This window comes from Coffea eugenioides, chromosome 7 (genome assembly GCF_003713205.1).
Source record: "Coffea eugenioides isolate CCC68of chromosome 7, Ceug_1.0, whole genome shotgun sequence".
NCBI classification, from domain to species: Eukaryota; Viridiplantae; Streptophyta; class Magnoliopsida; order Gentianales; family Rubiaceae; genus Coffea; species Coffea eugenioides.
Window position 1 is genome coordinate 13,028,593 of NC_040041.1, and position 26,448 is coordinate 13,055,040.

The window sequence follows — 26,448 nt, forward strand, 5'->3', positions numbered from 1 at the left end:
CTACCTTAGCAAAGGGCCTCTCAATTAATTTTCTGACCAGGTTCTCATTTTATAAATCAGTAATAAATTTTTAAAGAACATACTGCAAAAGGAGTCCTCAGATTTGCGCATTATGCTTTCTTTGTCCCTCGCATGCTAGACATATTATCCCAATATCAAATATACTTCTTTTAGTTTTTGTTCTAATTTCTCAATAAGATTTGCAAGCACCCGCCTCTTTTTTTTTTTGTTGAAAAAATGAAAACATACGTATTTTCACCTTTACTTCACAATTTTATAAAACATGATACATATGTGAACTTTTTCAAGCAAAAAGTGGATGATTTTGAAATTTTGAACCTAGCTGTTACAATTTTGAAAATGCTGGTGGATCACAAAAAATGCATTTTAAATATAGGAATATAATATGTTGATTAAAAAGCATGGACTATGTTCATTATCTGCAATTAATTAAATATTTGGTAAGTATTAATAATTAAGATAAAGATGCCTAAAAGGTTTAGGTCTAGTGGTTGAAGTTAAATTCACAATCTCTTTTACACGTATCATGGAAATTTGACTAATTCAGTCAAAAAATTTGTTGTAAAACTTGGATGGTATTCTTTTTTTGCTATTTATTTTATGACTTTTTTTATGCATGAAATGATTTGATTTTAGATTCTAGAATATATTTCAAGAGCATGTGATTTTCTTAAGTGGTTGGATTCCATTTGTAAGGAGTACGGACAACCTCCCGAGACAAACAAAAAAAAAAAAAGGATATTCTCCAACTTTGTTTCCACTAATTATTATTTTGAAGTCTTCAATATCTTTTTTGCTCAATCGCTAATGTTGACCATTAGTCAATGCGTAAAAATGCAGCAAAAAGAATGTTACGAGGGAAAGACGGAAAGTTGAAATGACACCAAACTTTAGTGGGAGGAGGAGGGAATGTAAATAGAGTGGTCAACGTCTTCGTCTTCGTCTTTTATGCTTGCACAATTTAGCTGATGTAAAAGTGTCGTACTAGGCAGTTGATGTAAAAGTCTGAGACTCAGAGCTTCCTTTATCACATTTTGGTGGGGCCAATGTCTGTGGTAATCATTTTAGTGTTCGTGGTAATCATTTTATTGTTTTTTTTTATGTCCACCTTTATATATGAATGATTTACTTGATACAGCACTCTCATAAGAACCTTGAAGAATTTTTTTCTGTACCTATCCAAAATGGCAAGCTCAAGAATCAACGCGGATTGGAGCAACCGATCTGCTGCCTACAGAGCAGTCTTAGAGGGAAAAAAACAGTCAGTGGAAACCTTTCGCAGTTTCTGGAGGGAAGAAGGTGTGAAACCACTTGATAAATGTGGTGATACTGTTCTCCATTTTCTGGCCATTTACGGAAATGTGGCTGCTTTCAGATTACTTCTCCAAGACGGTCTTGTGACCAGCGAAAATCTGAAGGCAAAGAATGTCAATGGCGACACTGCATTGCATGAAGCTGCAAGATTTGGCCACAAGGATGTTGCAGAGATCATGTTAAGGACAGAAAAGGGTTTGGCGTCTGAGTGCAACAAACTGGGTGAAACCCCTCTTTTTGTGGCTGCTGCATGTGGGAAAAAGGAAGCTTTCTCACTTCTGGAAAACTACATCGGTGATTGCATGATGAGGAGGAATGATGGATGCACAATCCTTCATGCTGCTGTAATTGGAGGATGTTACAGTAAGCTTCTGTATGAAGTAAAATTTTGATTGTCTCTGCAAAAGCTGTCAAGTTTGTTGCTGAATTTGAACTCTATGTTTGTTCAGTTTATCAGATTATGATATCTTATCTTTTGTCGAGGTCTATGCTGGTGGAATATGATGTGGGATGTTGCATTAAATGCTAGTCCTTGTCAAGTTTACTGCTTCCTACATGTTTCGCTCTATTGTATCAAACAGGTTTGGCAATTTGCATATTGGAGTCGTATCCTGATCTTGCTGGCAAACGTAATGAAAAAGGAAAAACTGCTTTACATCTTTTGGCTGCAAAACCAGAGTCCTTCAGGAGTGGTTCTGCCTACACGCTCAAAGATCTCGGGAGGAAGTCCCTCATTCCTCTGCATATACTCCGAACTATAATCTATTCTTGTAAGTGCTGTATCATTCATTACCCACATGCAAGTTGCAACATAAGACTTTTCCCAGTCTTAGGAGACATTCGAATTTCTTTTAAGTACTTCAGTACTCTACCCGTAAAGTTGATTAGGCAAATTGCCAATAATCATTAGACTGAATGTGATGTGGTCTTGAAGTCAATAAAGATCTTATCCCTGACATTGGGAGACAAAGGTTTTTAACTAAGAGTTAGTGCAGTATGTTCTGGTGACATGATTTTGTACTTAGCCTGGAAACCTTGTTAAAAATCATCTAATTTAGTGTTTAATGGTTTTGGGATCTATGGAGAAGCAATTTGAACTACCATTTTGTCTGCCAGCTGGTTTTTTCGAGGAAGCAGGCTTTAAATGCCCTCAAAATTTTGAAAGAGTGATACTATCAGTTCGTTGTGTTGCTGGCAGGTATTGCGGTCTTGTACAAGGAATCGCAACCTGTCAATAGTGCAGAAGAACCAAGCAATTCAGCTTCCATTCATAAATTGAACAGATCTTCTTTTGCCAATTTTATCTTGGGTAAAGCATTCTCGTATCTACTTCATATGCACTCATGCTGGTGATGATAGAATAGGTTTGTTTTCCCAAATTCCTCTTTTGAGAGTTGAAGCATAGTCTTGTCTTCGTAGTTACAAGAACGCCTTATTTCCTTTGACTAAATTAATTAGTTTCTTTTTCATGCCTAAACAATGTAAGAATTTTGTTTTCAAGTGCTATATATGCAGCTTGGCCTGCAAGCTCTCTTTTCATTTCCTTTTACTTCACATATCTTTTATTCATCGGCATGTCATGTCGTAGAATAAACATAAATAAGCAATCGCAAGTCTAGAAATTCATTTCAGCCAATTGAACCTCCTCAAACTGTTTCTTTTTAAGAACCCAGAAGATTTGTGCCAAAAGAACAGTTGCTAAGAAGATCGAACAAAAAGCCTAGGACACGTAATGGATCTTGAAGTACTATTTCTGCATCTCCCTCCCTGACGAAATCCGCTACTCATTAATGGTTTTTCCAATTTGATGTATTTGCCCTCTAGGTTTTCCTTGGCTTAAAGAAATTGATGATGCAAAGCAAAGCCATGCAGTTGCACTAATGCTTGCAGAAAGGTTAATCAGAACAGAAGATTGGAGCCACTATGTGCATGCAGAGGACAAAGATCTTGAAGTCAGCCAGTTCGGGATGATATCATCAGAAAAGAAAAATAGGTTGCCAGATCCACTAATACAAGCAACGAGGCTGGGCATCATTGAGGTAGTTCAGGAAATCCTCAGCGTCTACCCTGAAGCTGCGTATACCTTCGATGGAAAAGGAAGGAATATACTCCAAATTGCAGTGGAGGAGAAAAAATGGTTCTTGTACGACTACTTGATGACTAGTGGTACTCACATGGACAGAATGCTAAGTGCTATTGATTACGAAGGAAATAGCATTATACATCTCGCAGCACGCCTGGAATCCCCTCCCAGTCCCAGCACACCCCCTGCAGTTGTTCCGCAAATGATGTGGGAAGTCCTGTGCTTTAAGGTACCAAATTAAATTAATACCAGTATTGCATTGCCTGTTGTACTTGTATATTGTTTAATTTTCCTTTCCGGGCTATTTGCAACTTGTGATTGAGCTTTGGCTCTCCATAGCGGGTGCAATATGACTCTTATCCATATCTTTGGCAACTACAAAATTCTGATGGGAAGACAGCAAAACAAGTATTCGAGACGGACCATGCAAGTCTGCGCGAAAATGCTGAGAGAACTGTGAGAGAATTGGCCAACACCGTGTTGATTGTGTCTGTCCTCATTGGTACCATAAACTTTGCTGCAATTTTTACTGTACCTGGAGGTTTCGATCAAACGACTGGAGAGCCCATTTTTCTGAGGAACCGGCGCTGGGAATTCGGCTTGTTGATGTTCTACTTAGCAGGAGGGCTGTTCTCCTCTCTGTTCACCATGGGGACTCTGCTTGTGATCATCTTTTTGCGATTTGAAACTGAGGATTTTTATGTTTCCCTGCCCTGCTACTATGTGACGGACATGATTGCCATCTTCTACTCCGCGGTTTTCACAATCGTAGCATGTTGCCAAGCATTAATAGTGCAGAAAGTTGTGATTACTGACTTCAGACCCCTTGTGGTGTTCTTCTTCATCTATGTTCTGGTGGCCCTTGTGGTCATGGAAACATCATATCGGATGTTCGACTATGTGTATTACCTGATTCGATATTCACTTTCTTATAGAGGGCAAGAATCTTAAGCACTGCCCTTGCTTGCTTATTCATGTCAATTTCGTGCAGACTGAAAAAGTTCGTGAAGAACTTTTGCTTGTCATCTATTGATTTAGGTGAATTTCCCATAGGGTAAAAAACTGAGTGAAGAATGTAACAATAAACATGTTCATGAATAAAAGTTAAAATCCACCATAATGAATTTTGATAGTCATCTTGAAAACCAATTAGCAATAAATTGGCTCACTCAGGAACTTAATAAAAGGAAAAAAAAAAAAAACTCAAGATCTTATAAATTCGACTAAAAGTTCTTGGGAAGCCAATGCCTTTGCATCTGTCAAAAGGCAATACGTTTTAAAGATTAGTCCTAAGTTATTCTAAATTTGATAACCAATTTGTGCAGCAGTTCTCAAAGCCTTTAAAGAACGGATTTTCCTTTTAAAATATTTGACATATCACTTTCTTTAAAGAATTTTACAAAAAGAAAAATAGACGCAAACAGGAAAGCTCAGCTCCTTTCTATTGATGTAACTTGCACCAAGTGCATTGCAAAGTCAACCGCAAAATGCAAGCCAAAAAAAAAAGAAAGAATAAATCACTAGTAACCTCCCGTGACTTTGAAGTGTTTGCACATTATTGCATCACTCTCTAATATTTTAAAATATCCATTAATTTCCTGTGATTTTATTTAAAGTGGATATTTAATCATCACTATATAAAAAGCAATAGAGAGTGTAAGTGTAAATATATTTTGATCTTAGTTTTTGTTATGCCTAAATTACCCTCATATCTTTTAATTAGAATTATTGCATTTCAATCATGACACTAATAAGAAAAATGAAAAGTTTTAATAAATTACATCTCAAAAATGTTGGTAACTAAAATTAAAAACTACCCACTTACAACTATATTCACCAATCATTTTCTTCATCCCCAATTATTGTATGTGTTAAAATTATCTTCAATTATGATATTCTTATGCATGATAATTAAAGCTAACTATTTTATATACATATTGGTCAAGAAGAAAATTACAATTAATCAGAAGACAAAAGGTTTTAAACAATTAATGTGAAAACAAAAGGTTAAATTGATGATTAAATTCACTATATTATGTCATATTGACTAAGAAAACTTCAAAAAAGTTATCGATAATTATAAAAAATATAACAAAAAAGGTTTACAGCTACTGAAATTGATAAAAATTTGTTGTATCCAAATCATAATGTTTTAGTATGTATTTTGGTCAGGTTTGGTTGTATACACTGGTTTGATAGCACATAGAAAATTTCCTCTTCTTATTGTCATAATCCGAGTAAAATATACAACAACTTAGTTTAGATCTAATAATCTTCCATCTTTAGAGTTCAATAAACTTTTAATTGTTTTGTATAAAATAAACATTTTTTACAACTAGCAATTGCTTAATTTTGTTTATTATATGGTTTCTTAGTCAATATTATACCAAGAACTTAGTTTAAATATGATAATCTTCCAACTTCAGAGTTTTTATAACGGTAAAATGCATAATAAACTTTTAATTGTTTTTGTCTATAATAAACATTTTGTACAATTATCAATTGCTTAATTTTGTTCATTATATAGTATCTTAATTTATATTGTGCCAATAATCACAGTTTTACACAAAAATTTAATATATTAAAGGTTTTTTTTTATCTTGGAAAAATATATTCACATGCATAAAGGAAAATACTACAAGTGCTTTGCACGTGAGTATGATAACCCAAATGCAATATTTTTGTAGCTACTAAAATTTGTTGTGAAGTTTTGATTATCTAACTCATAATATAATCACATAAGTGTAATAATCCAAATATAATATTTTTGTAGCTATTAAAATTTGTTGTGAAATTTTGATTATCTACCTCATAGTATAATTTATGCATGCTTTTCAATTTCTTTAACCAATTTTGGTTGCTAACATTATTCAAACTGAACTCTTTGACCTAAAGCTATTAGAACTTTTTTTGAGCTTTTATTGATTAAATTTGGATTGAACTTTATAACAATTGTTAATATTATCATGTTTTACCAAAGGTGTTGTGATTACCCTTAAATTATAAAATTGTACTTTTTTGTATAGTTCAAAATAACGTTGTAGAGAAGAAAATATATGTGCACACATCAAGTGCGCATATGAGAAGCAAATCTAATTTGCAAAAGCTACTAAAATTTTAAAAGGGGCATTAGAATGCAACATAAATTGAATTGTTAGATCTTTATCATTCCGATCATTGTACTATGCATCTACTTTCCTACCCCCTTGCTTTCGCAAGCTCATGTATCAGTTGGGGTTGAGATATGTCTTTTTCCAAGTGACAATAAAATCTATGATAGATTTTCTAGTAAAATTATCAGATATAATTGAAAAACTAAGATTTTTTTTTTTTTTTGGCTAACCCCATACACGGGGATGGTCGCCACATCATATTTTATTTATTATTAAAAACTTGAATTACACGAGGGGGACGAGGCCTTACATCAAGTATCAACATGATAATGATCCAAAATCATAACCTAGACAATCTTCAGCTTCCTAATCGAAGACATTTCTAGTCTATCTAATCGAGTTTCCCCTGGAGCCAAAGTTGGTAGCATACGTATATGTTCTTAAATCCTAATATGCTGTTTGGGATGGGCAACTCCCACATTAGACAATATGTTAGCAACTTTATTGGCCTTCCTGTAACAATGGGAAAAACGAGAAGAATCCCCCACAAATTGTCAAATCTGCCAAACCTCCCTTTTGATATGCCAAGGACACTGAAAACGCCGCTAGAGAATCCCGACTAAAACCAACGAATCTGGCTGAACACATATATTGTCAAACCCCCTCTAGACACACACTCGAAGACCAATCAAAAGGGCCAAGGTCTCTGCACGTAAGCCAGAGGTTTCCCCAAAGAAAGTCGAAAAACCAACTAGAGGGAGCCCAGATGAGTCACGTAGGATCCCACTGACACCACTTACTCCTAGGTTGCCCTTAGAATACTATTCGTATTAAGCGTCAATACCCTGATAGGGTGCAAAATTGTTATTTAATTTATGATTATTTTTCCCTTAATTGTAACCAAATATTATTTTAATTGGTAGATTCTATTTATATTTGGTTAATGGTGTCAATTATAGGAAAATGAGCAAAATATGATAATAGGGGTAATTTTCCAAGAATTGCTGTAAAGTCCAGAGAAGTCGGGATTCGCGCGTGGCTGTTTCCCAATTCAAGTCGAAAACTTACGAAGCATGTTTCCAAATACAGTTGGGGAACGATTTAGATTATCTTTTGTCAATTTAGGAATTATCTTCTTCTTAGGAAAATTAGGAAGCTTAATGTATTTTGAAAGCTAGAAAATGGGAAAAATGAGGGGCGACCCATTTCGTCTCTCGAACTAATATGAAACATAATCATTTACTCATAAATCAAACAAATCTCTCCTTTCATGAGTAACCCCTCACATTAAACCCAAATTTACAATTTCTTTTTCAAACCCACTTTAATACTCAACGCAAACCCACCTTATCATCTAAAGTCATCTCTTCTCCCAATCATGGATTCACTTTTCTTCAAGATCCAAACTAAATTTTTGGACCCTTGCCAACGTTTGACTTCTTTGTCTAACACAAACTGGAACACCTTGCCAAACTCATGACACATCTAATCCAATACTAACTAAACTCCTTAGCACTTTAGTACTTCAATCCACTATCAAGAAAAGAATTGTCACCGGTCCAATTTCGAGAAAAATCTACTTGCCTATGAGTAGCCCAGTCTCACAATCAGAAACTTTGATACCACTTGCTGGGGAGAAACATCTCGAAAAAGCCTATTAAAGAGTCCAACATGTAAATTAGGAACTCAACTCTGATCCAAAACCTTAAACATAAATTTTTCAGGCTAGATAAAAGATCTAGCACAAAAGGATTATGAGAGCAGCTTGTCCCTTTTGTAAAGTATACTTGTATTATCAAGTTTAAATCAATACAAATGTTATCATTTGATCAAAAAAAAAATCTCGGACTTGACAGTTGGAGGTGGAAAGGATTTGGAGAGGGGTAGGAGCTCGAGAATTAATAAAGAAACTTCTTTTTGCTGTATGAAGATTATACAAAAGCAAATTTTGGTAATTATAATTATTGTGTGCGCTATAGTGTTTCGCATAAAAAAAACATAAGAAGATTTCAGCAAATCTGATTTTGTATGACGCCGTATCATGACGCGTTTGCGCCAGTTAACTTTGTACATGATGACTTCAACCGTTCTTTTTTTTTTTTTTTTTTTTCGACACAGGGGTGTCCGGAACCATTGGGTCCGACTAATCCCCTGCGACTGTGAGAGCCCCGTCCCAAGGTTCACAGCGCGTTAGCTCCCCGGGGGTCGAACCAGTGACTTGCCCCTTATGAGGGGACTACGAAACCAGTCGATCTGCCCGGGGGAGGGCTGACTTCAACCGTTCAACGGAGGAAACAATTGTAACCCAATATGACTGACAACCCGCAATGTAGATGGTTAATAAGTCCCAAAATTGACATCTGTTTGAATTGCTATTTTGGTAAAGTTTTTGTTATATATATATATATATACTATAATAATTTGATGTTTGTGAGGTAAAAAATGTAATTAAAAAATCTATTCACAGAAAAATATAAATTTTTTTTTAGGAAAAATGTTGGTGATTTGGTGGATCTTAAATTCAGCTATAAGAAGTTCTTTATATATATATATATATATATATATATATATTTACCCAGAGAAGTCTTTAGGCATCAACAAATTAGAGAGTTTGAAGTCGAATTAGGAATCTCGTAATTATTTGGCTAAGTCATAATAAGAGTACTGAATTTGCTAACTAGAAGGAGAGCTACATGATATTAGAACTCTAGTTTAAACTACTTTAGCATCTTTTTGAGTTAGTATATACTGGAATTGCTAAGCTTTTTTTCATCTGTCTTTTCCTACTAACTTCACGGTAAAACCTTTGTACAAAACTTTCCCACATTCTGATCCGTGGACGACATAGAAATGTATTGATGAAATTATGAAATAGGTCTTTTATCTACAGAATTTAGTCAGTGCTTATGGGAACCTAATCTGCTACCTAAGCTGTTTGTCCAATATTGGTTTATTGATATATGTAATTATACTTTTTTGAATTCTTGGTTGGACTGCCAAAAGGAAATATGGATTGGTTTTGCTATTCTTTAATTCCGTATTGCTTTGAGGTGAAATTCAATCGTGAATGTAACCAATAGAGTTTGGTGCAGAACTCCCTACTTGTCTAAATTCGAACTTGACCAAAAAATAAAATGTGAAGAATGGGAAAAATAGCTATAGTAAAACTAGAATATCACATATAGTGCTTTTTTTTTTAAATTTCTAGGTACTGAGTTTTAATCCCTTGCCCCCTCTTCCCTTTCTTGAATTTCATCCTTCCCGTGCTAGAAAATTAAAAAAAAAAAAAACAAAGAGAAAAGAAGTTGCATCCTCTAACTATGGCAACTAGCATCCTAAATCCGACTCTTTAGAACACTTAAATGCAGACCCTCCTTGTACTCTAGAATCAAATCCACAAAATTTTCAACTTCTTTCAATAATTGAGAAAATAGACCGCTACTAAAAATCAACATTGACTTCATAGGAACACCTATAAATCAACAAAAAGAAAACACACAAAAAACTTCATCAAGATAACTGACGCAATGTTAATAACATACCAAAAAAATATATGGTAGGTACATATTGTGATACATACATATACGTACACACACATATATATGTATTAGTAAATGTTATATATACTAACAGTATATACATTAATGACACACATGCAAAAAGTTGAATTTCAAATTCAAATTTTACATGAAAAGATTAATCCAACAGACAAATTAATGCAATATGTTACATTTTGGTACCACAAACGATAATTGGTTAGAGTTTCCAATGTCAATTTATAATGTTCAATTAAGAGACTTGCTGGTAGCCGTTAACTTGGTCCTTAATGTGATGCAGGAATCTATGTTCTACAAAGTGTTAAATTTTGCAAATTATTTTGTTCACCGCATTCTCATTGTGTTTACCTTCAATGGACGGAACCTCCGTCCATATGATTAGAGCTGCAAACGAGCCGAGCCGAGTCAAGATTTGATCTAATCGGACCGAGTCTTAACTTAGTTATATCGAACTCGAACTCGAGTTCGAGCTAGAGCTCAATGAGCTGACAATTTTGAAACTTGAGTTCGAGTTCGATTCGAACTGGAGCTCAAAAAAATAAAAATAATTATTTTATTTTTTAAAAAATAAAAAAAATAAAATTTTTTTTCTTAATAAATAATAAAATATTAAAGATATATATGTAATTTTACTATTAAAATAAAAAAAATAATATATATATATATATATATATACTCGAGCTCGCGAGCCGGCTTGTGAGCTAACGAGTTTAATATTTTGAGCTCGAGTTCGACTCGGCCGGCTCAAGCTCAACTCAAACTCAATATTGATCGAGTTCGATTCGAACTTGACTTGAGCGACTCACGAGCGGATCGATTCGATTGCACCTCTACATACGATGCCCAAAATGGTAAGCTGAGAACTCCAAGCACAGTCCATGCTTGCATTGCAGCATCAAATTCATGAAAAATTGTATAGATTGAATCAGACCCTTGCATCAGTTTTACAATTTAGCAAGAATGTCATAATACTAAATATGATTTTACTCTTAAAAAATGAAGGTGATAATATATGACATAATAATGTTAATGTAAAACAACTACATTAAGAGTTTGTCACAGTCAAATCACAAATAAGGCTAGAATTGCTTGACTTTTAGCTCATTGAACACATTAAAGCTTCTAAAGACTAACAAAAGCTAGTAATGTAAAAGTAATATACAACAGATTAAAACATCAAAAAGAAAAGCATATGAAAAATGATAATAAACCTTGAAATAAACACCTGCATTTAACACTTTCTTTTTGAAACCTTAGAAATCAATTCACCGAAATGTAGTTATTCTCAATGATATGCTATAATTACCAAATGCATATGATTTAGTATGTCCTTGGAGTTTGAACATATGTATGGGATAATTTTAGAAACCTCCCTTGAGGTTTCTGACAATTGCACTCAGCTCCCCTCAGGTTTAAGAAATTACACTTACCTCTCTTGACATAGTAAAATATCTATAATGCCCTCCACTAAGTAGACAATTTTAAATCTAAGGCAATAAATTTACAAAACTTAAAAAAAATCTATTTTTCTGTCTCTTGTCTATTTTCTAGCTAATATAACCTCTTTTTATTATCTTCAGTTTTGTGGATATTAGTAAATTGAAATTACAAAATTTACAAAGGAGGTAGATTATGTGTCAAACTAGAAGGAAATGAAAAGGCTCACAGCGATAAAGAAATAAATAATGAAATTGATGGTTGAAATAAGAAGAAGAACCAAACATGTGGAATTTGACATATTTTGTTTATTATTAAGAAAAACTTTTATAAAATGTCAATAATTACATAATGATTTCTTTCACTGGATTAGAAATTTTTTATTATAATTTTATTGTGGAGGTAGAATTTATTCTCAACTTTTGAGATATTAATATTTTTAAAACCATCGGAGAATTGTAATGGTGGTTCTAGGTCAAATTAGCTTATATTGAAAAGATATTTGAGCATTGATATTTAATTTGGGGGTATAAAATTGGTTGTCAATGTGGTTTTGTGTTTTTTTTTCTTATCGTGGAAAGGATTGATATTTGTATATACAATTTGGGATCTTTTGGATAGTTACTTGATTTTAGAACTTATGTTTCGATGGTTGTTAGAGATTTAGCTTGTTGATTTATACAAATGTGGAAGAAAATGATTGAGTATACTATTTTTCTTTCTTAGTTTTGTACAAAAGGGCAATTTAGGATTTTTGAAAGAAAATCTAAGTTCTTGGACCTACATTGTTACTAAACAATAAAAGTAGGGGAGATATATGTAATTTTTAAAACCCGAAGAGAGCTCTTTGTAATTGTGAGAAACCTCAGGGGAGGTTTGTCAAATTATCCCCATATATATACACACACTTCTCCATTTACCTCCTTTTACGTTGTCACCCAACGAGATGAGATCCTCTACATTACTTTTCTCTCCATTTATCTCTTTAATTTTTTATATGAAAGTTGATCCAACTGCAAAATTTATTCGATTCAATTTCAATTTTTGTACATACTTTAAACGGGTGGAGAAATATAATTTAGATGGTTTTGATTTTCAAAATATTGTTGTAATGGTGATTATTTAGGTATAATGGACAGAAAATCCTCTCCAATTAATGGAGAGAACTTAACCTATCACCCCACTACTCATCTTTCATTCATAATTTTGTACCTCTCATTTTATTTTATTGTTTTTATATACATTCATCTAATTAACTCTCGAACTTTACTGATATTGTACTCTTAGCCCTCTAAGCAACAACTGTATCCTTTTAGTCGATCTCTTAAAAGTGCAGCATATTTTAATTTTCCTTTTCTTTTTCCAAGTCCAATGATCTTAACTATACTATCCTCGGGCTAATGGCCATTGACCAAGAGTTGATCCTCATTTTGCCGTTGCTAAATTTTGGCAAGATTATGCCCCTTGACATCATAGAGTTTAAGACTAGATTTTGAAGGAAATAGAGCAATCATCCATTCATTGAAATCTTTAATTGCAGTTTTAACCAGAGATAAGAGGGAAATCATCCCACCATGATGCCGTTTTACACTTCTAATCCAAGAGGAAGTTTTGCTAGAATATGAGTTTGGCATATTTCTTGTCCTACTCACATGGGAGATCTTACATCAATGAAAGTTATCTTCGAACCTTATCTATCAAGTTGCCCAATTCAAAGAAATACACTTCATTGCTATTTTAATTTTTGAACGATATTGGTAGAGTCACTTTCGAATTCCTACTTCTTTGACCTATTCTAAACCCTTGAGGACAGCAAGAATTTCAGTAAAATCCTTCATCTTTTGGTCGTGCAACTCCATAATTTCTCAAGAACAAAATTCAAGAATTTCTGTGCAACTCGAATATAGATCAATAGCAGTAGTTAAAGAAACAAAGTTCACAGCTTTCCCAACTTATGTCAGAAATCCAAACAAAATAAAGAATAATACAAAAAGAATCCACAAATCAGAGGAGAGCCTTCCAGACTCTGAGAAACAGAACTGCTCTTAAATTCTCAATCAGCTTTTCTGTTGAATTCCTTCACGTGTGCAAAGAGGGCAAACATTCTTCTCCATTAGCCACCTTTTGATGCAGTCGGCATGGTACTCATGCCTGCATTCTAGAGTTCCAATTGTCTCCCCATTCTCGTACTCGCACTGGCAAACTACGCAAATTTCAGGTTCTTGATCAGCAAGTGTTTGATGATTTCTGATTTTGAGGTGCTCTGAGATGGTTGCTTCTGTCAAGCCACTATTTTCACTATTCACGTCTTCTGGGACCGATTGTAGTAGGAACTCAACGATCGGGTCATCAGCAGGAATCAAAACGCTGGCAAGATTTCCATCCTCATTGACGAACTCCACATCCAATGCACGTACGGGAGTATCATCTTCTGATGCAAAGCTCGAGCTCAATCGCAAGTGAATATTTCGTCCCTGATCAAATTCTTGAAGCTGGTTCCCAAGTGGGTAGTTCTCCTCTGCGTCCAAATCAAGTATGACAGTCTCGTCTTCTGGTGAGAAGCTCAAACGGTAGAGGAAGTCCGGTGTCTGATCAGACTCTCGAAGATGGCTCTGGGGCCATTGGAGGTTCTGCTCTTGATTAAGATAGTAATTGTCGTTCTGATCATAGTACATCGCTTCAGCAGGATGACCGTAGTAGTATTGCAGAGGGCTAGGAAGAAAAAAATCTCGATAATCATAACCTGGCTGAATGAATTGAGGATAAACTGGGAAGCCATAGGCTGACGGAACAGGGTAAAAAGGAGTCTGATCAGGCGGGGGGAAGAAAACACACGAGTGTCCGTCGTAAATTCCCATGCTTTCCTGAATCCTTTGCGGATAAGTTTGGTAGGGATGATAATGGTGATGAAGAGCAGGTGAATAGAACTGCTGCGGCTGCATCTTTCTTGGAGGGTTTTTTTAGGAACGATGCTCTAGTATGAATAATGTGAAGCTAACGTTATGAACTCTGATTCTTATATAGGAATTGTAGAATCCACATCTGGTTAGGACATGGGATTTGATTTGGATTTTATCTGGAAAAGTTCGCTTAGGATTAGGAAAACAGGTTTTGGAAACTTTCCTCTTTTTTTTTCTGATTGATTGCCGTCAAAGAAGGAAGAGAAGGTATAAATTGAACTCAATTTCAATGCTGATTGATAACATAACTAACGGCAAGACTTCTAAACCTAAGGAAAAACTAGGAGCAAAGTACTGAGACAAAATTAATAAAATCCATGCTTTTAATTGAGAGTACATGCGCTCGCTGATGAGTTAATACAAATTGATGAATCGTTTTAAAGCAACCGATTATTTCACAAAAGCAAAACCAGCTCCACAAATACCAGACAAATTCTCTTAAAAGTGAAAACATCAGCATGCACACGAAAGCTGAATCCAATCTTAAACAGAACACAACAGGAGAACCACAACCGCGGTATCCCACTGCCTTCTGAAATCCTAGCACAGGCAGGTTCCACCAAGGGCTAAAGACAAAAGTAGACTCCCCCACCATAACTGACAAAGCGTCTTTAGTGCAAGTAGCGAATCTATAAGTCACCTCGGCCTTGACATGTATGGAGGAGCCATCATAAGCAGCTGATGCAGGATCAGCAGGTACGGACTCCAACAACTGTTGGAGTCTTGAGTAGTGTGGTGTTCTTTGCTGCGCTCCTGGGACCAATATAACAAACAACAGAAATGAGAACTTTACTGAAGAACATGCTACAGAACATCAGAGGCTGCAGCATGTACCTGCAGCACCCACGGACCATAAATAAGAGGTTTTTGCAACATCATCAGATGCTGCAATTGACATTGTAAAATGATGACAGAATCACCTAGGACAAAAGAAAAAAGAACAAGAGGTACAAGAAATAGGTTCTTTGTCACCTCTCTTTGACAATAATGCGGCCTACATTATCAGATGAGACCTAGAGGTACATAGTACCGTCAAGCATCATGCATCATGTAGAAACTCCAGTTTCACAAGATGCAAACTATCCACAGATGCCCAGTATCTCTAGCTGGGCTCTCTACATTGACTTGACTTCAGAACTATAAATAGATCTTGAAGCTTGTGCAACGACCAGAATTGTCATCAGAAATTATGAGATCTACCTCTTTCTTGATTTCCAGCAGCATTCCTGATATCCTCCAATGGTCTGTTAGTAGTAAAATCCAAATTGTATGCAGCATTCGTACTGTCATAGACGTTCCCCTGCAATTTCATGAATTTCAATAAGCAACACGTGAGATATTCATTAAAAACTGAAGGCAAAGCAGCAGGTTTCCAAGAAATTTTAATGTTGTCAAAGACTTACCATTGGGAAAATACTAGTGGAGTTTCCTTGTATGTCAGATGCATCGGGCAACACTAAAAGATGATGCAAGTCTGTCGGATGTTGCTCGTAACCAGGAATATTGTCACCATTCCAGGTATGGTTGCTAGTGTTGTATTCAGTGCATAAACTCCCAGCAAACACATGCTCAGATCCACTAGAATTGCTCGGTCTATATAAGCCACCAGTATGCATTTGTTCAGGTCCACAAGATTGAGCAGTGAAATTCAGTGGAGCATCAAGGTCATTAAGTTCTAAAAAGCCACTGTCATCTTGTAGACGCATGTTGTTTGTAGTATAGCCAATTTGATAATTATCAAACAAATTAAGTCCACCTCCATTGAGCTCAGCCAAGTTACTGAGGTCTTCTAGACCACTAAATAGATCACCTCCATCTGAATGAGGGATAGCTTCAACAGCTCTTCCTTGACCAAGATCACCAAGCTTCTCATAGAGAAATGTAATACCAATAAGCAATTATTAATTACCTATTATATGCATCAAATTAATACAGCATCATCTCTATGTTAGAGCATTTTATATAAAAAAATTTGCATTTTACCAATCACTATGCAAATTTGGAAAAAAATTTTACACTAGTAGGAACTTCAATGATCCCTACAACAACATCCACAACCCAGAGAGACAGGGATGTCCTGTACACTTTAGTAAACACCAATGAAGTGCTTAAGCAGGAGATGCTCAGTAGTTTACAATGTAGCATTGAGATCATTTGAAAGTTGAATTGAAAAACAAATAAACCTAGAAGACTCTCTACCAAAGTCATTACACCAACCACCTGGAATGCACAAAGGAAAGAGGCATAAAGCAAATCAGAAACATAGATGAGTGCTAATCATAGATGGCCACTAGTACTATATCAGCTATAATCTATCAGTTGACATAGTCTATGACCCATTCAAAATAATGATTAGACTCGAGGATTAAGATAAAAATAGCAACAGACAATTGAAAGCAACATGGATTAAGATGGAGTTTAATGTTTAGGTATAACAGTTATTCAACGGGCAGGATAAAATCTAGCAGTTGAAACCTAAACTTAGTAACTTATGTATTGGACCACCACAACCTTGAACCTCAGATTTGAGTTAAAAGCCAAATCCTAAGAAGCATGCGTAGACTCCAGACCTCTACAACCCGGACGACAAAAGAAGTAATAATGAACATCAATGACCTAAAGGCCAAAAAAAAAAGTAATAATGGACAAGAAAAAAATCCTTAGAATACCAGAATCACAAACTATATCTATACGAGCAGCACAAACGGCTTTCTCAATAGTACAAGATCAGATCTCTTTACTGGATGTAGACTACAATATTACAGTTCTCACAATTATTCTACATAACATTTGTCATTTATCAGCATAAATTGTCTTGGAAAATTACACAAACCAAACTTGGAGGTGACCTTTCTTTCAGTGACGCTTTCTCTGCATGATTTAAAATCTAAGCATTCAAACCATTACTGAGAACATTCAGTTACAAGAAAATAAGAATGAGACAGATATTATGATCCAAATTTTAAACATCCAAAATACATAATTGTAGGCCTGTTGTTCTACCCCACCCCCATCATCGTACCTCATGCTTGCTAATAGTTTCTATCCTCCTGAATATTCTAATTTTCATTTATGATTACCCAACTAACATAGAGCCAAAACCTTGAAAACATGAAAAAATAGACAGTAAAAATGAAGAAACCTATAAAATATATATGAATGGAAAAGGAAGATGTATATCCCCTACAGCTGAGAGTACATTCCCCTTGAAACATTTAAAACCACTTTGAGTTCCTTCTCAAACTTAGTAACACTAAACCATTCACCCACCTCAACAACTGATCTACTTTTATAGATGGCATCTCAATAAGACACTATAAAGCATATTCTTTCACCCAGTCCAGAATAAACAAACTCCAAAAATGATCAAACCAAAAATAAAAAAGGAGTTGTCAACATTTCAACTGTTATTTGCATTACATTTAATCAGGCGAAAGAAAGTGAGTCAAAAGTTATAACTAGCAATTCCACCTGCACCAACGCATCCGATCCGACAGAGAAAGAAATAAAGATAACAAAATAAGGAAAAACACACCTATACACAATGAATAATCATACAAATAGCCATAGCTACACATGTCACACCATATCACGCTACATAAACATCAAGAAATCAGAAGGTATTACATACCTCAATATTTCCATTAACAGTGGGGAGCAAAGGGCTATCTTCTGAGAAAGCTGCAAGCAAATGAAGAATATCATCATCTGGTGGGTCCATGTCCATGCCATTACCAGAATGGCTAGCTGAGGTTAGACCAGCTTCACTTAAAGACCATCCAGATGCATTCCCAGTATCAACCACTCTTGTGACCATTGAACTATTCTGACCATTCGAGAGAACCGTATCTTTGGAAGGCTGAACAAAGGAAGGTCCAGGTTCATTTGGGCGCATTAGGGGTGCATTTCCAAGGTCAACCAAGCTAATGGCAGCAGAAGAGTTATCATTTTCAGGCTGCACAGGTTCTACAGTTGATGGGCCACCAGGTAACAAAGAGTCAACAGGAATCTCTTCATCATCATCCCAGTCCTCTTCTCTAAAAGGCGCTCCATACGATGCACCATTTTTAGGTCCTGGTCCACTCTTGTGGAAGAGTTTGCACAAAACATACGCATCCTGGAAGACATGGGAGTGAGACATCAACTTGAATCAGATGACAAATGTATACCCGCCAGCTAATAAGATTGATAAAAAAGACGACGAATATCTAATAACAAACATAAACGGCAGTAAGCAAAAGAGTATATTTTTTAGTTGGGGGGATACTTTCTTAAAGGCTCCACTAGGACTCAGTCATAAACAAAATGAGGTTACATTAGTGAATCAAATTCAGGTTCATTCAGTCAATTTGAAATATTTAAACAAACAAGAACCTTAAATTTGAACTTCATTGGCATGCAAAGATGCAAGTTGCAATGATCATTCCATCCCGTAGAAAAGGAAACAAAGAATAACAAAGAGATTAGAGTCAAAAATAATATTTAATATGGCCTCAATCAATATTAATAGAAGAATACAAGAAAGCAGGACAGCTATGTTTCTCAAATGAGCCAAAATTTAAAAATTAAGCTAACTTGAGTATAACCATACCTGAGCAACCCCCATATCAGCCAAGTTCTTATCTTCAATCCTGTATTCATGTATCACCCAATCAGTTCTTTGCCCGCTCGGAGCACAACCTTGGTGGAACACCAAGGTCTTAACCATTCCAACACTGTTCTTATTATAAGTAACACGTCTATCCTTTCCTGTGGTCTTCCAGTATCCAGTTTCAGTTGAACGGTTCATTCTTGACCCGCTTGCATACTTCCTCTCTCTTGGGCAGAAGAAATACCACTCAAGATCCTTACTTTTCAAGCAAGATTTATCTGATAAAGAAATTCAAGTTACTGAGAAGTTTTTGTAGTTTATAGAAGTGACAAAGGATGGAAACAAAGAACAAATCTGAGCAGGTCCTGCTACTAACAAGACAGGTCACATGCAAGGATGATGCATATTGTGCTTCCAAAACGATAAATATGATACCATCATTTTCAGAAAAGTGGGAGGTGGGTGGGGAGGGAAGGGAAGCAACTAAACAAATTAAAGATTAGAGAAAAATAAGTACCAGGAAGATCCCATGGAGAGAATTTGTAAATGTTGAGCTCTGATATGGCTTCAAAAGGAATTTTCTTTCCCATTACCTTCCGTTTCAGATAGTACATAAGCAGCTCAACATCAGTTGGATGAAAGCGAAATCCAGGAGGAAGGGACGTCCTCACCATCAAGAATGACCTCAGAACGTCCCCCAAGAGAATAACTTCTTAACAACAGTAACAATCTTCTCAAAGCTCTGTGTCTGACAAAAAGCAATACCAAACCCTTTCCAAGACAATATTGTACTTCGTCGGAGAAGCAAATAGTTAACCAGATGAAGAAAAAGGAAACTAAAAAGAAAAGCACTAGAAGAAGATATATGTACGCCACAAACCCCAACACAATACCCTCCTCCCTCCTAACTAAGTCAGCCAACGTCAAGTCCAATGCCGAAATAAGATCTTCCGATGGCACCACAGCCTTCCCTGGTTCATGAAACAGAAAGCGCCCCAGAAAAACAAATGATACTTCTTCAAGGAACCAAAAGACATCTGGCGTGCAGTACAAAACCTATATCATCCAAAGAATCAATTAGCTACTTACCAAAATAGTGCAACTAAAATAAAACACTCGAGATGTGTTTAACTCCATTTATTGCAAGCTAGATAACATACATCCAAAATCAAAACTTTTTAGGTGAAAATCACCTCACATTAGAAAAAAAAATTTATTCAACATTCGTGAAGATGGTGGAAGTTAAAGCCACAAAAAACTTGCACACGTTTGCTACGTATATTACCACAACACTGTAGAAATCCATAGCATTTTAAGCATTAAAAACAATAAAAAAAAGTTTCATTTTCATCCATCCAATCCATTCAAACACATAAACTGAATCCATTCTACGGAACTTTTTTCAAGCCCAAATAAAGTATAGCATGAAAGCACTCAACCCCTAACCACCAAATTTTCCAAAAACACTGGCAAGACCAGATTAGAATAAGTTACACTGTGCAGATACTAGTAAACAGCCACAAACAAGATAAACTCTTGCATCATATAATAAAGCCTCCTAAACCCATTGAATATGCCCAAAATACTGGAAGCCCAGATAAAAATAAACATCAAAAGCAATCCAGGACACTCCAAACTTCCGCCGCCAGCCACCCCCCCTCCTCCGGTTATCAAGTAATCAAAAAACAAATGAAATTACCAATAGTTTTATCCAACATGAAAAAAAATCCAACAGCAGCTCTCCTCAAATTATTCATCAAACAGATACTAAAATGGCAGCGAAACCCTAGAAAACCCCCAATTGATGGCAAATTGAGCATTGAAAACATAAAATCTGAACGCCAACCGATGGTAAATTGAACCACGAAAACATAAACATCGATAAAATATGAGGGCTGCATTAAAAAGAAGGCTAGATTACTCACCCTAATGGGCGACGAACGGGAGAGGCGAGACGGAGAGAGAAAACGCGTGATGAGATAGTATGTGGGAAGAAGCAAATGCAAATGAAAGAGAGTGAAATTGTTGGGAAATGAGGGGTTTATATAGAGACACAGAAGAAGCTCAGGACTCACTCAGGGGTTCAAGGAAAAGTGTGAAAGGAGGGAAGCTTCAGAAGTACACCTTGAGCTCTGATTGGTTTGGCTTATTTCATTAATCGGAGGGTTTTAACTTTTTTTTAAGTAAATAAATGAGTGTTCACTGAGCAGAGGGGTTATTACTTATTACTCCTATTAGGAAAATGCTCTTGGGTGGTATCGTCTAATGATTTAAACTCTTCAGATAATTTGAAAATTAATTACCCTTATTCTATATGTAATAGTAAATTTAATTTCATCGATACGATATCTAGAGAAGATTATAGAATTCTCCAATTAATTTTAAGGTAAATGTATATTCGCTAATCAAATGGTTTAAAAAATAAACAATTAATCCACGAGATTGAGAGCTGTTCTGGCCATAGTAAGTAAACTCAATCTGAGAGTGGGTTAATGGGTTACTGATTGCACTAAAAGGTGGGCGATTGAAACTTTTAATTGATGTAATATATTTAAATATAATATTTCGCAATTCTTAACACAAGACGTATGGTAAAAAGAATAAGTAAATTTTGTTATAATACAAAAATAAATAAAAATTTTGTTATAGCATGCTATAACAAAATTTTTATTTTATCTTCAATGATTTATCAAATAATTGTCATTGTGAGAGTTATAACCAAGCAAACTTAATTTTTAATTTATCCAACTTTCAAAATTAAAATTTTAATTTTGTTTAGCTTGTTGTTGTATTTTATGTACACTTTTTTAGGAGTAATTTTTTTGTCTTGAGAATAAATTGAAATAATATACTATGTTTTCATTAATCTGGCATTCTACCTCTTACATTTTATGATATTAGGTGTAATGAGCTCTAAAAAAACACACACCAAGTATCTACTGAAAGAGAGAGCTTTATTTTATATATATATATATATATATATATATATATTGAAAGTAAAAAGAAAGGTCCCTTAAAACATGTTTAAAATTAATATAAAAAAGCACAAAGGCCACAATTATAACCTACAAGGCTTGTAAAATAATTCCACGAGATCCTTTTTTTTTTTTTTGTCTGAAATTGTACTTTGTTTGTCACAGACATATTTTTCAAAGAAACTTATACATGTTCCCATGGACATATTCTTTAGAAATAGAAATTAAAATGCAAAGTTGACAAGACTGGAGAGCAATGTATTACACTTTTGGAAACATAAAAGATCTAAACTCAGAAACTTTTCATGCTTCAATGAGAAATTGGATATCAAATGAGCTTATACCTTTCTTTTACTGTACTTGGTTAAAACTAAGACCTTTGTTCAATTTCTTTAGAAATTTTAGGTTTATACTAACTATGCTGGAACATAAACATTATTGCCTTCTAATTTTTCTTTTTTGCTTCTAATTTTTGGATTTAAACTCTCTATTTATAGCCAAAAATATGGAGTGTAATGGCTTAAAATTACACAATCTAGAAGAGCCAAAATATGGAATGTGCTAGCTCTTAAAAAAATTCTCTAGAATCTTCCATGCAATTTGGTTGACTTATAGATCAAAAAATCTATTAATAAAGACTTTAACATTTAGGGTGGGTTTAAGTTCACACCTCCATAATCAAAATTCACACCCTTATAGCCAAGCTGTCCAAAAAGCTCATAATATTTATGGGGCTTGGTAGAAACTTTTTCAATAAAAAAATTAGACTTTTTTTTGGTGAAAACTTTTGGTACATAAAAATAAATGTAAAAAAATTTGTTGTCTGCTGCACAAAGAAAAATATCATCTAGTTGTTATTGTTGAAAAACACTAAATAATTTTAACCAAATTCACACCATTATCATACTAGCTATTAATGTTTTTCAACAAAAAATTTTGTCTTAATCGTGGTAATTACCTCTCTAGCCTTGGATTCTAACTCCATCACTGCTCTCTCCCAAACTAAAATCTTAGGTCCCTCATTGACCTTCATTGAGTTCAAGTACGAGATGTAAAAAATGGCAGGACGTTGCCCTCAAAGGGAAGTTTCAATGCTTACGTTAATGTGTGTATACAAAGAAAATACTAAAGAGATAAGCTCTTAAAATGAAGAAAATACTTGAATAAAAATGGAATGAATGAAAAGAAAATGAAAAATCGACCTTTATAATATAGAGAATCGCAGACGGGCTTCATGGCCTTTTTACTTGTGAGGCTTGACACTTTTTTGGACCCGAATAGGACTATCAATAGGGTCAGATCAATCCGAACTCGGCTCATTCCTCTCGAAAAAAAAAGCGCACTTAACTTAATTTTTATTGGGTCAGGCAGAGATTGGATCTAAATATTAGGTCCAAACTAAATGTGAATCAAGTTGGACTATACTAGGCTCAGGCCCGATTAATACTCGGCCCATATATGAGCATAATTATATTCGTAAAATATATATAATAATATCTATAATTTATAAATACTAGAAGTTAAGGCACACCCAATGTGTGTGTTATTAATAAAAGATACTAAAAATTATTAGCATTATTTTTTGTTGAAAAAATAGTAATTGAAAATGGTAGTTTTTTAATAGGTAAGTGGTGGTTAATTCAGTAGATATGGAGTGATTTTAGGGATATGAGTAGTTAAAATAATGTAATTCTTTCTAGAAGTAAGGTAGATTAGTCAATACATTAAATGACATAATTTGTTTACACCAAACCCGTCATCCCACTTTATATATACTAAGAGATACACATTACGACATAAAATGTTGATATTTTATATATAAATTTATAATTATAATATGTATATTATAATTATGTGTGTATATATATATTATAATTATGTATTTAATAATGAGTTTGGGCGAATTCCAATTTAAAGTCGAAACTCATATAATAGTGTAAATTGAGATTAAATCTTTTAACATGAGACCAAAAGCTTGAAAGCCTAAAAATCCATGTAACTTGTGAGTCCAAATTGGGCTTGCTATAATTTGGCTTAAAAAGCCCGATTGACACCCCTAGACCTGAATCTTACTTTGGGTTGTAACTCCAACATCCCAGCAAGGCCTGTAGATAGTTCTGCTAATTTCTTGTCGCTCTTGGCGGTTTTGTGCATTTTGCACACCGCGTAATTTTATTTGCACACGACGTAATTTTGTTTGCATAATGTGTAACTTTAGAACAAAATTTTGTGGGCTCCACACACGTTGTGAAAATCGATGTATAAGATGTGATTTGGACCATACAATTTTTTGTGACCAAATCCTGGCCATGAACTGTGCGGGGACGCTCCTTCTGATGACCGTCCCTGCCCCTTACCCCTTCTGAAACTTCATTCCTCATAGCTATCTGCCGCATGAAGAAAATAGATTGCGGGACTCAAAAGTTCCACTTCAATTCAATTGAGGGTAAAATGGCCATTTTTTTTACACTGTAATCCTAATTAATTTACATCATACCTAAATTTATTTACAGCATATCTCCACTTAATTATACTTTAGGGACAAGTTGATCGTAAAGGATCTTTTCTCCCACTTTTTGTATTATTTCCTATCATAATATCTATCAAACTGTTATATTTTTTTCAAGAATATACCATTTTAATTTTTTTTCCTTGTTCCTTTTAAGTTCTAACACTACTAAGAGGGTAGAATACAAGAAGTTAATGTCATAATTTTTTTCTTCGACCAACTTGTCCAAACATCTTTCCACAAATCGGTTTGAACTTAAACTTGTGAGACCCCTAGTTCGAAGAATACAAAAGTGGAGGGAAAAAAAAAAAAGAATCCCTTGCCATTGCATATCCCCACTGATAATTATTAATTACGCTTGACATTGAGGTCAACGAAATTCAGAATCTTGTCTGCGTTTCGGTTTTTGCCGTCTAGATCTGAAGAGTATATGCAATACGTAAGTATTTCTGCAATCCTAGTGGACAGGAGGAACAAATTGATCTTCCATCACTTTTCTCCTTAAAATGGCACAATATATATATATTTTTTTAAAAATACGTAAAATATTAAAGTAATATAAATAGGTTAATTCTTTTTACATTGACAATGTATATACTGATAAGATTGGATACATACCATATATGTAAATTTAGAAGTTCAAATTCATATTAAGACTCTGAGGTATTCAAACCTACTAGCGTATACCCGTGAATGTTAAAAAAAAAATTCACCAAAAACATAAAACTTTTTCTCCCAAAAACCACAATCCGAACAAGAAATAACTAATGTTAGCCTTTGACGATATCTGCTTTGTACAGTGAACCTGCACTTTCTTCCTGGAGGGATATAAAACACCTATTCGGGGGCAAAATACTATCCACTCTTTTGGTAAAGATGGCCACCTTTTATATCTAAAATATTAGTAGTAATTTTTGTCATCTCACTATTTGATTTTGAGCCCTCATATAAATTTCCTCAAAAAAAAAAGCCCTCAAATTAATTGGGGATAATTTCATAAACCTCCACTGAGGTTTCTGATAATTTTACTGAACTCTCATGAGATTTGAAAAATTACACATACCTCCCTTATCATTTAAAATGATAATTTTACCTTTAAATATTTTAATAAAATACCCTTATTTGATATACTTATACTTAGAATGAGTTTTAAAATTATTTTTTTTATTCTTTTTCCTTTTTATTCCTTTTTTTTAATTTTTCGCCAATAAAACTGTAGAACTACCATTATTGCTTCTAATTTTTATTATAATCAAATGTCAAACTAATGATTTTTTTTATGAGTTAATTTTATATGTAATCCAATATTTTTGCTGATCTTTATTTTTAATTTTTGGTATTAAAATTAACAATAAATTGAAAAATAGCCCAAAAGCACTACGAAATTATGATAATCCCATTACTTCAAAAATTCATAACTCTAAATGAATTATTTCAATATTTTCTTTTCTATCTTATAAATCTAAATTTATAACAAAATACCATAAAAAAATATCATATCATAGTAATAAAATTATTATTATTATTATTATTATTATTATTATTATTATTTATCAAATAGTAGAAATGATACAAAAAAGTTGGCACCATTTCCTTGTAATTATAATAAATAATCTTATAATTGTATAAAAAATAAATTAAAACCCATTACACAAGAACATTTTTGGATATTCACTTAAAAAATTGGCCAAGTCAATATTATTTTAAAGTTTTGTATAAAACTATCAAATCAAGAAAGGTAAATATAATTTTTCCAACCTAAGGGGAGCTCAGTGAAATTGTCAAAAACCTCAAGAGAGGTTTCTGAAATTATCTCTATTAATTGGACCATAAAATTAAAAGTACAAAAGATAAAAAAGAAACAGAAATTTGTAAATACTATTTTTTT

The 26,448-nt window shown here is 34.2% G+C and overlaps 3 protein-coding genes across 7 annotated transcripts; 1 reads left to right on the forward strand and 2 right to left on the reverse strand.

Moving 5' to 3' along the window:
• The first annotated feature begins 1,177 nt into the window (after positions 1–1,177).
• Positions 1,178–4,399, forward strand: LOC113777446. 4 transcript variants are annotated; one of them, XM_027322527.1, is made up of 5 exons: positions 1,178–1,698; positions 1,917–2,105; positions 2,534–2,644; positions 3,160–3,647; positions 3,758–4,399. In XM_027322527.1, the coding sequence occupies exons 1-5, from the start codon at positions 1,206–1,208 to the stop codon at positions 4,367–4,369; spliced, it is 1,893 nt and encodes a 630-aa protein (XP_027178328.1). In that variant the 5' UTR covers positions 1,178–1,205; the 3' UTR covers positions 4,370–4,399. The 4 variants fall into 4 exon arrangements, with proteins under 4 accessions (XP_027178328.1, XP_027178329.1, XP_027178331.1 ...); XM_027322528.1 differs by having other exon boundaries at positions 3,815–4,399; XM_027322530.1 differs by having other exon boundaries at positions 3,819–3,980.
• A 9,183-nt stretch (positions 4,400–13,582) lies between these two features.
• Positions 13,583–14,467, reverse strand: LOC113776951 (E3 ubiquitin-protein ligase CIP8-like). The gene has a single exon (XM_027322004.1). It carries the CDS (start codon positions 14,465–14,467, stop codon positions 13,583–13,585), a length of 885 nt encoding a protein of 294 aa, XP_027177805.1.
• Positions 14,468–14,743: 276 nt separating this feature from the next.
• Positions 14,744–21,137, reverse strand: LOC113777511 (NAC domain-containing protein 82-like). 2 transcript variants are annotated; one of them, XM_027322623.1, is made up of 7 exons: positions 21,002–21,135; positions 19,594–20,132; positions 19,077–19,354; positions 18,117–18,602; positions 15,889–16,350; positions 15,686–15,785; positions 14,744–15,238 (listed from the first exon to the last, which is right to left on the reverse strand). In XM_027322623.1, exons 2-7 carry the CDS (start codon positions 19,748–19,750, stop codon positions 14,766–14,768), a joined length of 1,956 nt encoding a protein of 651 aa, XP_027178424.1. In that variant the 5' UTR covers positions 19,751–20,132; positions 21,002–21,135; the 3' UTR covers positions 14,744–14,765. The 2 variants fall into 2 exon arrangements, 1 of the variants encoding a protein (XP_027178424.1); XR_003469187.1 differs by having other exon boundaries at positions 15,150–15,238; positions 15,320–15,785; positions 21,002–21,137.
• Between the last annotated feature and the right edge of the window lie 5,311 nt (positions 21,138–26,448).

Coding starts and splice junctions, on each gene's coding strand:
- LOC113777446 (XM_027322527.1), top strand. CDS start 1,206: ATGGCAAGCTCAAGAATCAACGCGGATTGGAGCAACCGATCTGCTGCC. Junction 1,699..1,916: donor TGTAATTGGAGGATGTTACA/GTAAGCTTCTGT, acceptor TGTATCAAACAG/GTTTGGCAATTTGCATATTG. Junction 2,645..3,159: donor TTTTGCCAATTTTATCTTGG/GTAAAGCATTCT, acceptor TTTGCCCTCTAG/GTTTTCCTTGGCTTAAAGAA.
- LOC113776951 (XM_027322004.1), bottom strand. CDS start 14,467: ATGCAGCCGCAGCAGTTCTATTCACCTGCTCTTCATCACCATTATCAT.
- LOC113777511 (XM_027322623.1), bottom strand. CDS start 19,750: ATGGTGAGGACGTCCCTTCCTCCTGGATTTCGCTTTCATCCAACTGAT. Junction 16,351..18,116: donor CTGTTAATGGAAATATTGAG/GTATGTAATACC, acceptor CTCTATGAGAAG/CTTGGTGATCTTGGTCAAGG. Junction 15,786..15,888: donor CCACTAGTATTTTCCCAATG/GTAAGTCTTTGA, acceptor ATGAAATTGCAG/GGGAACGTCTATGACAGTAC.